The sequence below is a fragment of the Grampus griseus genome (genome assembly GCF_964374135.1).
Source record: "Grampus griseus genome assembly, chromosome: 7".
Lineage (NCBI taxonomy): Eukaryota > Metazoa > Chordata > Mammalia > Artiodactyla > Delphinidae > Grampus > Grampus griseus.
This window is the reverse complement of record NC_139001.1, coordinates 27,056,922-27,072,228: the sequence shown is the minus strand read 5'-3', so window position 1 is coordinate 27,072,228 and position 15,307 is coordinate 27,056,922. Positions and strand designations below refer to the sequence as shown.

At 36.6% G+C, this 15,307-nt stretch overlaps 1 protein-coding gene across 29 annotated transcripts in view; it reads left to right on the top strand.

Moving 5' to 3' along the window:
* The window catches only part of MAP2 (microtubule associated protein 2), a gene marked incomplete at its 5' end in the record, with an annotated part of 72,850 nt that overhangs the window by 20,097 nt on the left and 37,446 nt on the right, over window positions 1-15,307 (top strand). For 22 of the 29 annotated variants that reach the window (XM_082658502.1, XM_082658496.1, XM_082658501.1 and 19 more), the window contains 2 exons: window positions 2,911-3,024; window positions 5,677-5,754. In XM_082658502.1, the coding sequence (XP_082514628.1) occupies window positions 2,911-3,024; window positions 5,677-5,754 (192 nt within the window). The remainder of the gene's footprint in view (window positions 1-2,910; window positions 3,025-5,676; window positions 5,755-15,307) is intronic. The other 7 variants (XM_082658504.1, XM_082658503.1, XM_082658491.1 and 4 more) reach the window with 1 other exon arrangement.

Here is a 15,307-nt window from a genome sequence, read left to right as displayed (position 1 = left end):
ATTACAGTATCTAACATGGTCTACAAGATATATAGGTAGATGATTAGATAGATAAATAGATAGATAATTACAGATAGATAGATAATTACTCAATCATGGTCAATCACTTGGTACATAGTCTCAAAATATAATCAGGAATGGTAATAGTGTACATTAGATAGATGAATAGACAAGCAGGTCTGAGAGTATGTTTCCTTGGTTCATACCTTTAAAGATCATATATTTCCAGTAGCCATTCACACGACTACTAGAGAATTTTCTGGTTGTTTCTCTATTAGTCCTTCTGTTCTTCTATTTAAGAGAAAAAACACCATAATAGGAAACCTGGGTTCTAGTCTGTTTACCTCCATCAGCTGTCTGAACTTGAGCAAATCTCATCAGTATACCCAGCCTTTGTTTCCTCATCTGCAAAATGAGAGGATTTAGACAAAATCTCTCAGAGCTCTTTCAGCTCTAAAATTATGTGATGCTATGAATTAAATTGTATAGTTTAAAACATCCTTATAAGGATGAATTGTATCATTACTATTTGATATTAAAATTATTCTGTACATTTTTGCAATAGTAAAGAAAAAAGATCCTTCCTTGTTGAAACTAAATTGAGTGCAAAGTGTATTGTCTGAAAAATTGCTTTATGAAAAATACTTGTTATATAAATGTATGAAATGAATTTGCTGGAGCCTTGCTTAGAAATTAAAGCTTTTTCAGAAATAATTTTAAGTAGCCTATCCATACTTGCTCTTTGGATACTTGAAATTTAAATTAGGACTCCAGCTTCTTAAAATTATACTTCAAACATAAAAAAATATTAAATCAGGGCTTTCCTGGTGGTGCAGTGGTTAAGAATCTGCCTGCCAATGCAGGGGACCCTAGTCCGGGAAGATCCCACATGCTGTGGAGCAACTAAGCCTGTGTGCCACAACTACGGAGCCTGCGCTCTAGAGCCCGCGAGCCAAAACTACTGAGCTCGCGAGCCGCAACTGCTGAAGCCCGCACACCTAGAGCCCGTGCTCTGCAACAAGAGAAGCCACCACAATGAGAAGCCCACGCACCGCAACGAAGAGTAGCCCCTGCTCGCCACAACTAGAGCAATCCCATGCGCAGCAATGAAGACTCAACACAGCCAAAAATAAAAATAAACAAAATAAATAATTTTTAAAATATATTAAATCACACTTAGTTTAGTTTTAGTATTTAAGGCATTTTATAATATACTAATTACTTGAAAATTGGTATTCTAACTATGATATGTATAAGAATGTCTGATTATATGATCTAATCCTATTGTCCTCTGTTTCCTCATCTGAAAGATGGGAGTAATAATAGTAAATAATGCATTAGAATGATGAGAGCAACCACCTTAGCAAAGTGTTTGGCACGTAGTGAGCACTATAATATTTTTAAAATACTGCTTCTCCTGCTATTACTGCTACTGGCTGTAGATAAGAGTGTTTAAAGTGCATCCCTTAAGACTATATACATAGGGTATAGTGTCAAGTGGCTATTTAAAAAATCAGGAAGTTAAACATATAGAGGCAAATGTATTCAATCAGGTAATCCAGCTTTTAAAATTCAGATAAATGTTGTCCAAGTGGATTGCTTACCCAGAAGCCTGCTTCTCAAGCACTATGGTCTCTCTCATCCTGGGTGGGGTGATGAAGCCTTTCTACAGGAGGCTGTGTCTAAATGAACCAGCCAGGTAAAAACAGGCAGATCTCCCCCAACCTGCTTGTGAATGTGTTAATTCCAATCAGGAACCATAATTTCAATGAAATATTTATTCTAAAATCTTGATTAAAATTATGAGAACAAATCCCTACCCATCCCCTTATCCAGGACAACTTGTTTCTATTAAGGCTATAAGTGGGTTTATTTCCTAGTACGGTAGATGTTTTTATATAAAGATGATGAAAAGTTAAATTCTGTAGGATTTATTTCTAATTTAGAAAATATTTTTAATCTCAAAAGGCTTCTTTCCTTTTTAGTTGATGATATATGGAACATCATTTCCTGAATTTTTTCTGACTAGGTTATATGAAGTTAGCATTGTTAATGGTTCAGCGGATGCCATTTCAGGCCAAAAACTAGTTATCAGGCATCTCACAGACTGATCATTTTAATGATGACCCTCCCTCCCACCCTGGCTTTTTTTTAATGAAACTATTGCACTGACTAGGTTGAATATATATCATATGACCTTAAAGATCTTTAAACCATCCACTGTCTAGAAAAGTAGTAGCTCTTTAGAAAGAGACCATCTGATATATCATTTCCATGTATTTCACTCAGATTTTATCTTCCCAGATTTTTCTTAATCTCTTGTGTTCAAACTAATCCCAGATAGTGCTGTTTAATCATAAATTCACATTTTGAAGCATCTTTCGATTTTAAATCATGGTATTTCTGCAAATTAGCATAGAAGATTATTTTAATATACTTTTCTATAAAACTGTAAGAAAACTATAAAACAGTATTTTAAGTTAAATCTAAAATGAATCCTCTCTTCTCTTAGAATTTGTTTTACTAGGTACAAAATGTTACATTGTTTCTGTTTGTATAAACAGTTTTTAAAATTTAAGCTGCCATACAGGTTCATTATTTTTCCTTCGTTCTGTGTTAATTTTGCTTAGCTCCCAGAATGCCAACTCCTTTTATTTTCTCTCTCTCTCACTTTTTTTTTTTTTTTGGTTTATATGTGTGTGGTGTGTGTGTGTGTGTGTGTGTGTGTGTATGTGTGTGTGTGTGTGTGTGTGTATTTATCTGCAATTTAATAAATTCTGTTGTACTTCTTTGGGAGAAAGACAGTGAAAATAAAATCTTAATTGACTATACTGTTTGATTATTTTTCCTTGTTGCTACCTGTTTTGGATGGCTCATCATTTTATTTTCTTTTGTTACTATTTATTACAGAGGAGGTGTCTGCAAGGATAGTTCAAGTAGTCACGGCGGAAGCTGTAGCAGTTCTGAAAGGTGAACAAGAGAAAGAAGCTCAGCATAAAGATCAGCCTGCAGCTCTGCCTTTAGGTAAATGAGAAAGAGCCTCGGGTCAGGGGCTGTGTCTGCTGCACCCTGATCACAGAATCAAGTCTTCGCGTTCAAAGACAGGCCATATCTCCTACTTCATCCCTAACTGTGACATTCTTCAAACATCTCTGTTGGGACGCCCTGGGATCTATTTTCACCTTCCTCAACAGACTCGTGGTATTTCGGTAGTCTTTAGGACAGTCAACTTATAATTAGACTTTGCCCCTAAATTGCCCTTAATTTTCCTTTTCCAGACCACTGGAGATAGTTATTATAAAAATAAAGCCAGTGCATTTTGATGTCATGGCCCCTACTCATAAAGAAAATGTTCTAATGCTTTAATTAGAGATGATTTTTTTCCCTTTATGGGTTTTCGTTAATTATTGTCTATACTACAGTCTCTTTTTGGTCTCCCTGAACAGGCTACACAAAACCTATAGCCAGAGGTTGTTAGAATCATCAGTGACATTGTATCTCATATAGTGTACTGGTCTTCACTTGGTTCATTTAAGGAAAATGAGATAGCATTTGCCCTCTCCATTACGAGTCAAATGCCCTGCAGGGCCAAACAGGTAACATAATGGTGGTCACCAAGGAAAGCATTCTCAACCAAAGGCTCCCTGTCCCTACTCTGGATAGACAGATAGATAGATAAAGAGACAGATAGATGCTAAATGTAGATGTATGTACATGCAGAGATGCATAAAAAAGGAAATTCTCTTATGTTGAACATATATGTTTATTTCACAGGTGCATATAACTAACACATTGAAAGGTATGGTTTTTAAAGCCTAAAAATAGTACATATCTATTTTTCTGTCTTTCAATCTAATGTATCCTTAATATTTGATTTTCTGATTAGCACTCCATTGTCTATTAAAAATTAAACAATAAAAATTTCTCCTCTCCCAGAATAGTAATTAAAAATAATCTCATTATAGTCAATAAAATGTTCTTTGATTATCAAGGATTATTTTCTTCTAAAACAGAGAGGGAAAAACTTATCTAAAACATTAACCTTCTTTCTGTGGTTTACTTGTATTCTTTCAAATAAAACAAAACCCCCCTTTTTAAATTTTTTTTAATTTTTACTACAATTTAAAGGTTACTTTCCATTTACAGTTATTACAAAATATGGGCTACATTCCCCGAACTGTACAATACATCCTTGAGCCTATCTTACACCCAGTAGTTTATAGCTCCCACACCCTCAACCTTATGTTGCCCCTTCCCCCTACTCACTGGTAACCACCAGTTTGTTCTCTGTATCCGTGAGTCGCTTCTTTTTTGTTACATTCACTAGTTTGCTATATTTTTTAGATTCCACATGTAAGTGATATACACTATTTGTCTTTCTCTGACTTCTTTCACTTAGCATAATGCCCTCCAAGTCCACCCATGGTGCTACAAATGACAAAATTTCATTCATTTTTAAAAGAAAAATCTCTTTTAAAAAAAGGATTGAGGGCTTCCCTGGTGGCGCAGTGGTTAAGAATCCACCTGCCAATGCAGGGGACACGGGTTCCAGCCCTGGTCTCGGAAGATCCCACATGCCGCGGAGCAACTAAGCCCGTGCGCCACAACTACTGAGCCTGTGCTCTAGATCCCGCGAGCCACAACTACTGAACCCGCATGCCACAACTACTAAGCCTGCGTGCCTAGAGCCCATGCTCCGCAACAAGAGAAGCCACTGCAATGAGAAGCCCGCGCACTGCAAAGAAGAGAAGCCCCAGCTTGCCTCAACTAGAGGAAGCCTGCTCACAGCAATGAAGACCCAATGCAGCCAAAAATAAATAAATAAAATAAATAAATTTTTTTTAAAAATGGAAACTTTAAAATATGCCTTAGAAGCCCACAGGGCTTATTTAAAATAAATTTTACCACTGGCCTTGACTGATAAATATTTCCTTTTAAAATCCCTTACCTTCATATGAGTGGTCATAAAGAAGGTAAGGGTCTTGAAGAGGAAAACTTGGAGTGAAATGTGAATGAATTCCATCTTTTAGAACCTTTCTCTCTTTGGTCCTTCTTCACGTGTAGTGCCAAGGGTAGAATATTTCTCAGCTCCCACTAGTACATGTTTCTATCTAAGGTTGCCTCAAGCTGTGACAGCTTCATTTTTCTTTTCTAAGAATACATACAGAGGATGGGTTTCAACATTATCATCAGTGGACAAAATGTTATTTAAAAAATACATCTCCTAAAATAACTGTGATTAGTTTCCATATCAAAATGAACAATAGAGAGCTCTAACATTTTTTTAATCAGTCAAGCCAAATCCAAACTAAAATGCTTGCCTGGGTAGGTTTGAATATAGTAAATTAGGACCAGAATGAAATATTTTATTAATTGAACAAGCAGACACAAATTAATGGGATCAATGATAGAATTTTAGCAGCCATCTCTAATCCATTTTTATGGAGAGGACAAAATGATTTTTTTTTAAATATGAAATGCTCTTCTTTTTTTTAGGTTTTCAAAAATACGTGAACCAGGTAATGGGGCTAAAAATAAGTCAAATGCAGCTTGCTATTGAGTCTTTCCCTGAATTTAACAACGAGTCCTTTTTACAGATAGCAAAACTGCCTACACATCTACTGGCCTAATAGGATTAATTGTTGTATCTCATTTTTTCGTTTGTTTGCTCTTCAGCAGCTGAAGAGACAGCTAATCTGCCTCCTTCTCCACCCCCATCACCAGCCTCAGAACAGACTGTCACAGTGGAGGAAGGTAAGGCTTGCTGGACTCTGAGGTTTGTCTTCTAATAAGGGTAAATAAACCTCAACCCATACGCGCTGTACTTCTGTATGGGTTAGTATGTGACGCAGTTTGGGAGCTGTCTGTTTCAAATAGTCAAGAAGAAACAAAGACTTTAATTAAATGTATTATCACTTCTCTATACAAAATCAAAAGTCGATGAATATGGTAAAATAAAAAAGGAAAAATCTGCTCGATAAAGGAAAAGATAACTTTGTGTTTAAATGGCTAACTAAAATAACTACAGAGAACCAGTTTACTTCATGTAGAATGTTTTGACAGAAAAGATACAATTTAATTTTATAAGTGACTGAACCAAAATACATTTATTGATGAAATCAACACATTTTTATGGAAGGGTTGGCAGGAACTGTCTCTGCTGTGCTCACTATTGTATTGGGCTTCCCCAGGGCATGGCCTGTAGCAAACTCTCAATAAATATTAATGAATAAATGAAGAAGTCAGTGAATGAATCTGATATTGAGAGTAGTGAACTGGAAACTGCGATCATGGCTTCTTTCCTGCTGAGACCTGTTATTGTCCATGAATTTTTTAATGCATTTACTCACCATGGAATGCCATGTCAGCTCTTCAGTTCTCAGTGATGAAGCAGACAGATGCCTTTGAAGAATATTCATTTAGAATCCGAGATGAAAGGCACTATTTAAAAGCAAACTATTATTGGTTCTCTGACTTAGATCAGGTAACTTTTGTCTATTGTTTGAGAGTTACAGGAGAAGGCAGAAGAAAGCTTTTAAAATATATTGAAAGCTTACTTGTTTCAATATAATTTAGTTTTTGTATACTAAAATCAGAATGTTGATACTTCTCCATTTTATTCATTTATTTCTTCACTTATTTTTCCTTTTGTTGTCCCTTTTAGAGCTCATTTTGTTGTGCTAAAAATGGAAGAATGTCACAAAAGACCCACTGTCTTTTTATAATCTGTAATTAGGTTTGTTTAAAATACTTTTTGAATTCCTACATGGAGATTATTCTAAATTACTGAACTATAAACTATCAATAAATATAATTTATTTTTGTCACAGATTTATAAACTTAAACCTTTTTTTAGCAAGGTCTTTTTTTCTTAAATTGAGGCCTTTTTTTCTAATTTTGCTGCCTGATATAATGTTAAACTAAATTAGTCTAAGGAATAAAAGAAAATTTGAGGGCTACAAGCAGTGCATATAATCAGCATCATTATAGCCACTGATTATTAGTTAACTCCCTGAAAATGTGACTTGATCTTTTAATTCATAGATTTGAAAGATCCATCTTGGCCTTATGTTCTTCTGCTCATTCAGCACATACCTATGAAGCCCAAGGTTCCTTGCAGTCTTCAAGTTCTAGGTATACACTAGTGAACAAAACAGACATGATCCATGCTTATAAGGAGCATGCAGTCTGGTGGAGAGCAGATATCCAATCAATAAGCTTAGCACTAGGAAGGAAAAGAACAGGGAGCTTTAAGAGAGAAGAGTAATCTTAGTTTATTGGATGGGGAGAAGACAACTTGGGAGCTGATCTCAGAAGCCTGAGAAGGTGTTGGCCAAGCAAAGAAGGAGGAAAGGGGCATTTTGGGCAGAGGGTCCAGGATGTGCAAGGGCTCTCAGGTGGACAAGCGCATGAAGTGCTCTAGGAACTGAAGGAGTCCTATGACTAATGTGTGAGAAAGGGTAGAGGATTGAAGGAGCTTGGGAGTAAGCAGCAGCTGACTTGGTTCAGGGACCTGGCTTTTATTGAATGCATTAGAAACCCTTCCGTGACAGCTGTGCTTCCCTCAGGTCACTGAAAATGTTTCTGAACCTGTACTTAAAACCTTCCAAGTGTCAGAGAATCCTCTTAGCCCAGAGAACGGTATGATGTTGACTCCAAAGTCAGCTAGAGGTCACGTAATTTATTCTTCTTACTCTTTTATGGGAGTTGGAGCCGAAAGGGCAGCAGGGTCCTCCCATCCGAGATTGACCCAGTCTGTTTCTGCAGGGTGGTACAGTGGATATAATGAAAATATAAATAAAATATAGAATCACTTTCACATTTTGGTAACTTAGGTGTCACTTTCCAAAGTAACTGTTCCTTCACATTTCGGGATTGTTTTCTTGGAGCCGTTTCAGTATATTTAGGGAAAATGTCAACTTACTTCCTACTGAAAGTAATTGGAAGATATCTTATTTTTAACATTTTTCAAACCAAACCTGTATTTTTATTGAATTATTATTTTTTATTTTTTCAAACAAAAGCATTAACCTATACGAAGGCCTAATGATTTGCTTTTAAAAGGATAACCATAGTTTTGAGTTATATAGAAAAAAAGTATGTACTTTATAAACTCTACCTCATTCATTTAAAAGACCAGATATTCTCACCTTAAATATATGAAAGATATGTGATCTAGGCAATCAAACTAGTCCCTCTCTTTTATTTTAAACCGCTCTTAAAGTACATATAACAACTTATTTGTTTTATCAGAAAAAATTAGTGAAAAACCGCATGACAGGATTCAGCTTTTCAATTATTCAAACCAGTTGGTTTGTAAAGACCAAGCCAAAATTCCATTGATATACTACTGCTCATAGTGCACTGGGTGGAAAGAAAGCATGTGGATTTTTTCATCTAGGAGATTTTTTACCCTCCTCAAAACACTCTCAAAGCAACTTTAATCTAAAGGCACAGTGAATGTCACAATTCAACACTTTTATACAAACGTAAAAGAGTTCTTAAATTGAGTAATTCAATGATTTTGAGGATATCCTTACTTTTTATTAATTATCAAACATTTTAAAAGCTGTTCTTTCCCAAAGGGGAAGCATGAAAGCTCTCACTAAAAATAATTTAAGATGTTAATTACTGTCATTTATGAATATCCATTTATTATAACTGATTTAATATTCATAATTCCCAGAATTTGTGCTTATTCTGGGAAACAAAGGGATTTTAATGAAAAAATTAAATAAGTAGCACGCATAGAAATGAAACCCAGGTACAGTGAACCAATATTGTATTATTTACGATATTTTCAAATTAATCTCCTTTTTCTTTTTGGCCTAACCATAATAGTTGTCATTTGGACTGAACTGTTAGAACTTGGAAGCCCGTGCACGAACAGTGGAAACATCTGGAAACAGAACCAGGAATCCTTCTGCCCTCTTAGGTTTGCTCCAAATCCTAGGGTGATGATTTCCTATGTCAATGATTTGGCCACATTATAACTGCTGATCTGAAGCAGTTTCCCTCCATAACATTCTGGGGCAGCAGACACAGAGGGCCAACTGAGGAGTCCTCATCAAAAGCTTGTAGAATGGAAAGGGCTTAGAGATGGTAGGAAACAATGTAAGTGGAGCCAGTTGCCCCAGGGCATGGGGCGGAAGCGGTGATGCCAGGACAGGCAAAATCACTGAGTCACTGATACCCCAAGAGACTCAGTCTCTCATAAAAGTGACTACTCATTTGTACCAAAGGGGACTGACATACCAAGACTGAATTTTGTGTGGCAAACTTTACCCAATATAAATTTTCAAATGCTTTAAAAAAAAAAAAAAGGTTTGTGTGAAAGCCAATTAGGGAAAATGTATTCTTCCACTGAAACCAGGTAAACTTCATTTTTAAAGATTATCATTATGCAAAGAAATTTATGTAAAAGTCCAAGGTTCATAAGGCTACCCTATCCTTTAAAATATCACATTATTAAATGAAACAGACTATTTGGTGGCAGAAGCAGAGATTCCATAAGCAAGTGTACTTATAGTAAAAGGAGACATTCAATCCTGGTCTTAAAGAACAAAACTGTTATGAATTCATTTTTCATAAATCTCTCAAGTCTAGCTTTGATGTGTCAAATGAAAGTAAAGAGCAAAGGTACATGACAACTTGTCTGATATACTGAAGACAGAGATGCTAATGTATATGGAATTGAGCATGATACTTGGTGCTTTCTCAAATACCTTCCCATTTAATCCTCCAAGCAACCCATACAGATAATTCTCACTTCCACTCTTGCCCAGGATGTCATGGCTAGTAAGTGGCTTATCCAGAATTTAAATCCAAATCTAACTCCCTACAAACAGCCTCACTGCATCCCTAAAGTTGTATGTTATTTAGGCTTTTACTGTGGGACAATGAATGTGAAGTGATCTTCTAATGAGAGTTTGTTGGTTACAAGCCACTGGACTGATTTCCTTTTTATCCAAACCACTCCCATGTAAATAATTCATTCATTTATAATATATTTATAATTATTATGTATTTATAATTTACTCATTTACAATTTATTTATTATGTGTCCCACCTCTATTTGGGTATGAACTGAGACCACCTGCCATACACAGTTCTGTAGCAAACGAGGATCTCTTGTCTTCTAGCATTATCATTGGAAGCCCGTGCACTGGTACACTGTCTGAACTTAGCCAGCCATGATCCTCTAAGTTTCACTTGCCTGGCACATCTCTGGGACTTGTAATGTAGATGGACTGCAGGCTCATAGGTCCTAAACAGAGACTTGGAGTGCATACAGCTCACAGTACCCAGACGGGACTGGGGTTTGCCAGACATTCTTTTTTGGCGTTGCCTGGCTAAGGGCCAGACAAATACTACAGAGAAGCTACTTTTCCACTGAAGCACTTAAAGTTTTTGTTGTTTTTGTTGTTCTCTGATTAGTCAAAGTTTTCAGAATAGAAAGTACTGTTTCTTTGAAATATTATAGATCAGAAGCAAGACTCTGGGCTGTTTTCACATTTTGGCACTTGCAAAAAAGAGCAACAAGCAACAAGAAAGAGGAAGCCGAAATCTTCAAAAGGTTAAAACACCCACGGGGTATTGCCTTTAAGCTATCAGCTCTCAGCTTTAAATTCTTTAGTTTTGAACTGTAGTCTGCTCTACTTCCCAGCACATGTTGAAAAGCAGAGAGGCAAATATGTCATTTTCACTAATTGATTGTCCATGCAATCTGTTGAAAGTATTAGAAGTTTTAGGAGGAACTTGTGTCCATAGGGAGTCTACAGCCTCAGGAGTCACTAGAGGAAATATGAATGGCTGGGACTTGTGACAAGCCCAGGACTTAGGATTCAGCCAGCATTGTAGGCCACATCTCAGCCAGTTGTCTGCTCAGCTGAGAAATCATGCTGAGTTGAACTAAGAATATCAAATGTAATTTTAGGTTTCTTCTATCCCATGTTATAATAAGCATCCTGGCTGAGAAAGTTCTGAGCACCCATCCAGAAACAACTTCCATTGAACAATCAGTAAATAATGTGCTCAAAAGATTAAAAGTATTCTCCTTTCAAAATGTTATTTTAGCATCCTTATGATTTCAGGTTCATTTCCAGCTGTCAGCACTCAGTTTGCTGAAAATAAGTTATTGCCCTAAAAATACAGTGCATTTTCAAATTATTGCTGTAATTTTGTCAACTTAAATTTTGATAGAAATAAAAATTATATAGATAGTACAAATTTTGAAAATCACAAAATTCTAAAATTATTTCTCTATATAAGTAAATAAATAGTGATTAGCAAATTTAGTAACCTGCCATGTAGACCTGAGGTGTAGTGTCTGCACTACATCAGCAGCCAAATATTGTTCTTTGTCATCATCCCTGAGGCTCATTGAAATATGCAAGAATCCAAGTGCTAAGCAAACTGATTGATCTACACTATCTACACTCGTGTAACTAAGGAAGTATATTTAAATAATGCAGATTTCTAAGCCAAGACACAGGAAAGGAGAGAAATGAGAGCAGTTCCTTTGGCATTTCAATGAGAAATATGCAATGAGGTGTTTGAGGTATAAAAACAGTCAGAAGCCAGTAGTGCAAGTGAAACTGCATTGAATAAAATACTGATGAATCTGAAGCCAACTCAGTAGAAATTCTCAGCTAATTGTAATCTCTATTAAGCTTTCAGAAGAGAAGCAGAACACAGGAAAACAACTGTATATTGCTAGGTACTTTCTAAAACTTTCTAATATTTTCACAGCCATGCAAATGAGAACCAGGGTTTAAAAAGATGCCTAGGAGTTTGCATCCAAAGAAAAAGCTGTGCCAACTGTGCTCCCCTAAGCAAGACAGGAAAGAAAGATAATGCATTCTAGATTTTTCTTAACAGGACTGAAATTAAAACTTACTTTCTGGTTGAAGTCATTAACTAAGAATTAAATCAACCAAAATGCTAAACATGTGAGCATACTAGATAATTAAGGTTCTACGTCAACAGGACGGATTTCCCCCATAATTGTGCAGGCATCAGATCCTAACAGCTTTCCTCTTTTTTAACTTATACATATATTGATAAAAGCATGAGGAAAATTTATGTACTTGAAAGAATTTCTTCTAACAAATGTATTTGTTTGATAGTGCTTTGTTTCTATTCCAGTGTCCTGTTGTTGTTTTAACTTGTTTGAGGGGAATGTAAAGATAATTTCTATTATGCAGTGGGGGTGTCAGAGCATTTGATTCATTTAGATCAATGGCAAGATTACTGAAGGGATAGCTGAAATGCAGCGGCTACTGAAGCATGAGACTTCACTGTCTCCCATCCTCCATCCTGCTCTGCTGCTTCCATGGCCCCATGTCCTCGTGCAGGTGTCTGTCTCGTCTGTCTTGTGTCTGTCTTGTCCAGTTCTCCCTGCAGTTCTCCCTGCAGTTTCTTCCTGTGTGTCTGTTTGTAGATGAAGGGGCTGAGGATCAAGTGGGTCCTCTACACAGGTTGCCCAGCCACGAACCTGCCACCAGTGGGGAGAGGCGTAGGCTCCTAGCCCCCTCCACCATCTCGGTGTCTGTGCCTGATGATGACCCTTCAAATTCCGATGGGGAGTACTATGAGAATCCTTTGTTCAGTTCACAGTGGACTACCTCTAGTGTGCTCCCCAGTGTCCCAGCGCAGAGTGCAGAGGCCCACTTAGACCAGGAGAAAGGTGAACCAAGCATGGTCCCCTTTTGCTCCCCCTCCCCTGCCTGCAGCTCTGACCACATGCATCATACTAAGTGTGCCTTCATGTGTGGAGTGGGAGGGACAGGAGCCTGCTTTCTCCATATGAAAGTGAAGTCCCTATATAGCTCAGTCCATCCAAATGCCTCAACAATTTATGTCTAAGAAGCCTTATTTGAGACATGTGAGTACTTCCTTTTTTTTTCACGGCTTCTGAGAAGGAAGCAAAAAAAAGTTCAAATAAAGTATGACTTCTTTCTGCTCCTTGCAAATAAATCAGTGGGGGAAGAATATATTCTCTTACCCAAACCAAAGAACATGAACTTTAATATAATTTTATCCTCTTGGATACGTAATATTTCCAGGACCAGACTTCAATAGAGTGAGGTTTCTTTTTAGTGCTATGTTAATGTGATAACTCTTTAAAAGAGAAAGGTCTGTTTAGGGTAGAATAAATGTTATGGAATGAATTTATTTCTCCAAATCACTTAATCATCTACAGAAACTACAGAGGCTTCCCTCGGTGACCTAAATCTTGCTTCAAATAAGTAGAAGTGAGCTAAAATGAGGGAAATGCTCCAAAGCTTTTGTCATTCCGGTCTCATGAAGGCGGAGACCCTATGTTTCGTTGGCTCTGGTGAGGATAAAATAAGTGGGCAGTGGGCTGCAATTTGTCTCATTCTAACAAGGTCGTTTTATAAGGAAAAAAAACAGCGCTCAAGGTTTTTTTTGCTTAGGTGAAGAAGTTATTTTCAAATGAGGAAAGATAACTTGCTTAGATGAAGAGTTTATTTTTATATGGCACAATATTTAATGTAAGGGCAGAGAGTTCCAAGGCAAGAGCATCAGTGGCTCAGACACTCTGATGGAGAAATATAACCTATATTGAGTACAGCTAAGTGAACTTAAAACAATTCAGAAAACTATGTGAATTTTTGAATAAAGAACAGGTGTGGAAATAAACATGATTTAGACAAAATGAGAAAATGGAAAGCTAAAAAATTACATGATTTGGAAAACATGTAAATTAAGTTGATAAGATTTCATCCAATAAGGTGCTATATTAAAGCAGCTATATTAAAAGTCTCTTAGCTTTAATCAAAATGTCTAATTCTATGGCATTATAAAAATTGCCTTAATAATGAGTTAGAATCTGAATGCTTAAAATGTTACTGACATAATTAAATTACAACAATGAAAGTTTCTGAGTGCTAAATGTGAGAAAATAGAAGTCGTCTTCTTTTTTTCCCCCTCTAAGGATTTTAATATTTCTCAAAAAATTTCTTTCCATCTGTAGTCTTTCTCATAGGTCCATTTAAACAATGTATAATCGTTTCATAGGAATTTCATAAGAGTCATTCATTTGCAGAACTAGAAAACAGCTTATATATTTCCCTCTAATTTGTTTTTTTTGTATATATGAATTTATTTATTTATTATTTTTGACTGCATTGGGTCTCCGTTGCTGCGTGTAGGCTTTTTCTTGTTGTGGCGAGCGGGGGCTACTCTTCTATGCGGTGCACGGGCTTCTCATTGTGGTGGCTTCTCTTGTGAAGCACGGGCTCTAGGCCTGCAGGCTTCAGTAGTTATGGCTCATGGGCTCAGTAGTTGTGGCCCACGGGCTCTAGAGAGCCCCTTGGCTTGGTAGTTGTGGCTCGCGATTTCTAGAGATCAGGCTCAGTAGTTGTGGCGCATGGGCTTAGTTGCTCCGCGGCATGTGGGATCTTCCCAGATCAGGGCTCGAACTCGTGTCCCCTGCATCGGCAGGCGGATTCTTAACCACTGTGCCACCAAGGAAGTCCCTCCCTCTAATTTCGTAAGCAATAAAATGAGATTTATTTTACTGACATTTGAAGTGTAAATGAGAAACAAATGAACACGATAATTCATGGCCTTCATAAATTTGTTTTTTACGTTTTGATTGTTAACATTCTTCTGTGTGATATACATCTTTGGGGAGGATATTTTGGCAGTTTTGTTTCCACTCAATTATCTTTCCTTGGTGGTTTTGTTTTGAATTGCAGAAATGAGGCTTTATGATATGCACATTTCCTTTCTTCAGTGTCAAAGAGAACTATACAAGAACTATATTACTGATATTTCAGTGGTTTGAACAATCTGATAACAGTCATGTCCCAGAGGTAGACTTCTCTCAATAGTAGTGAAATTAACTCTTACCTGGACCTTGTTTTTCAAAATACTTTACTTACTTCTTGAAAATTTTTACATACTCCAGTCATATAATGCAATGAAGGTAAAATTAAGTTTGGTAGTCTTTGGCCTTAAAAATACTAAATAAATTATATTTTAGAGAGTTCTGATGGATTTCATGATAAAGCTGATAATAAGGTAGTTGATTGGATATTATTTTGAGACCAGGCTTTTTATTCCCAAAGATCTCTTTAGCGAAGTTTGCGTGTTTTAAATTAAGTAACCAGAAATTCGTATGTAGGGGCTTCCTGCATTGGAGAAAACAGCACATGTCTAACAAATTTAAAGGTTTGTTTCAGCACATCAATGCTTCTATCTTTTCACAACCATCTGTTATCTGGCAGTACCATCTCTTTATTTCCAGCCAGCTTTCCACATTGTGTACAACTTACTG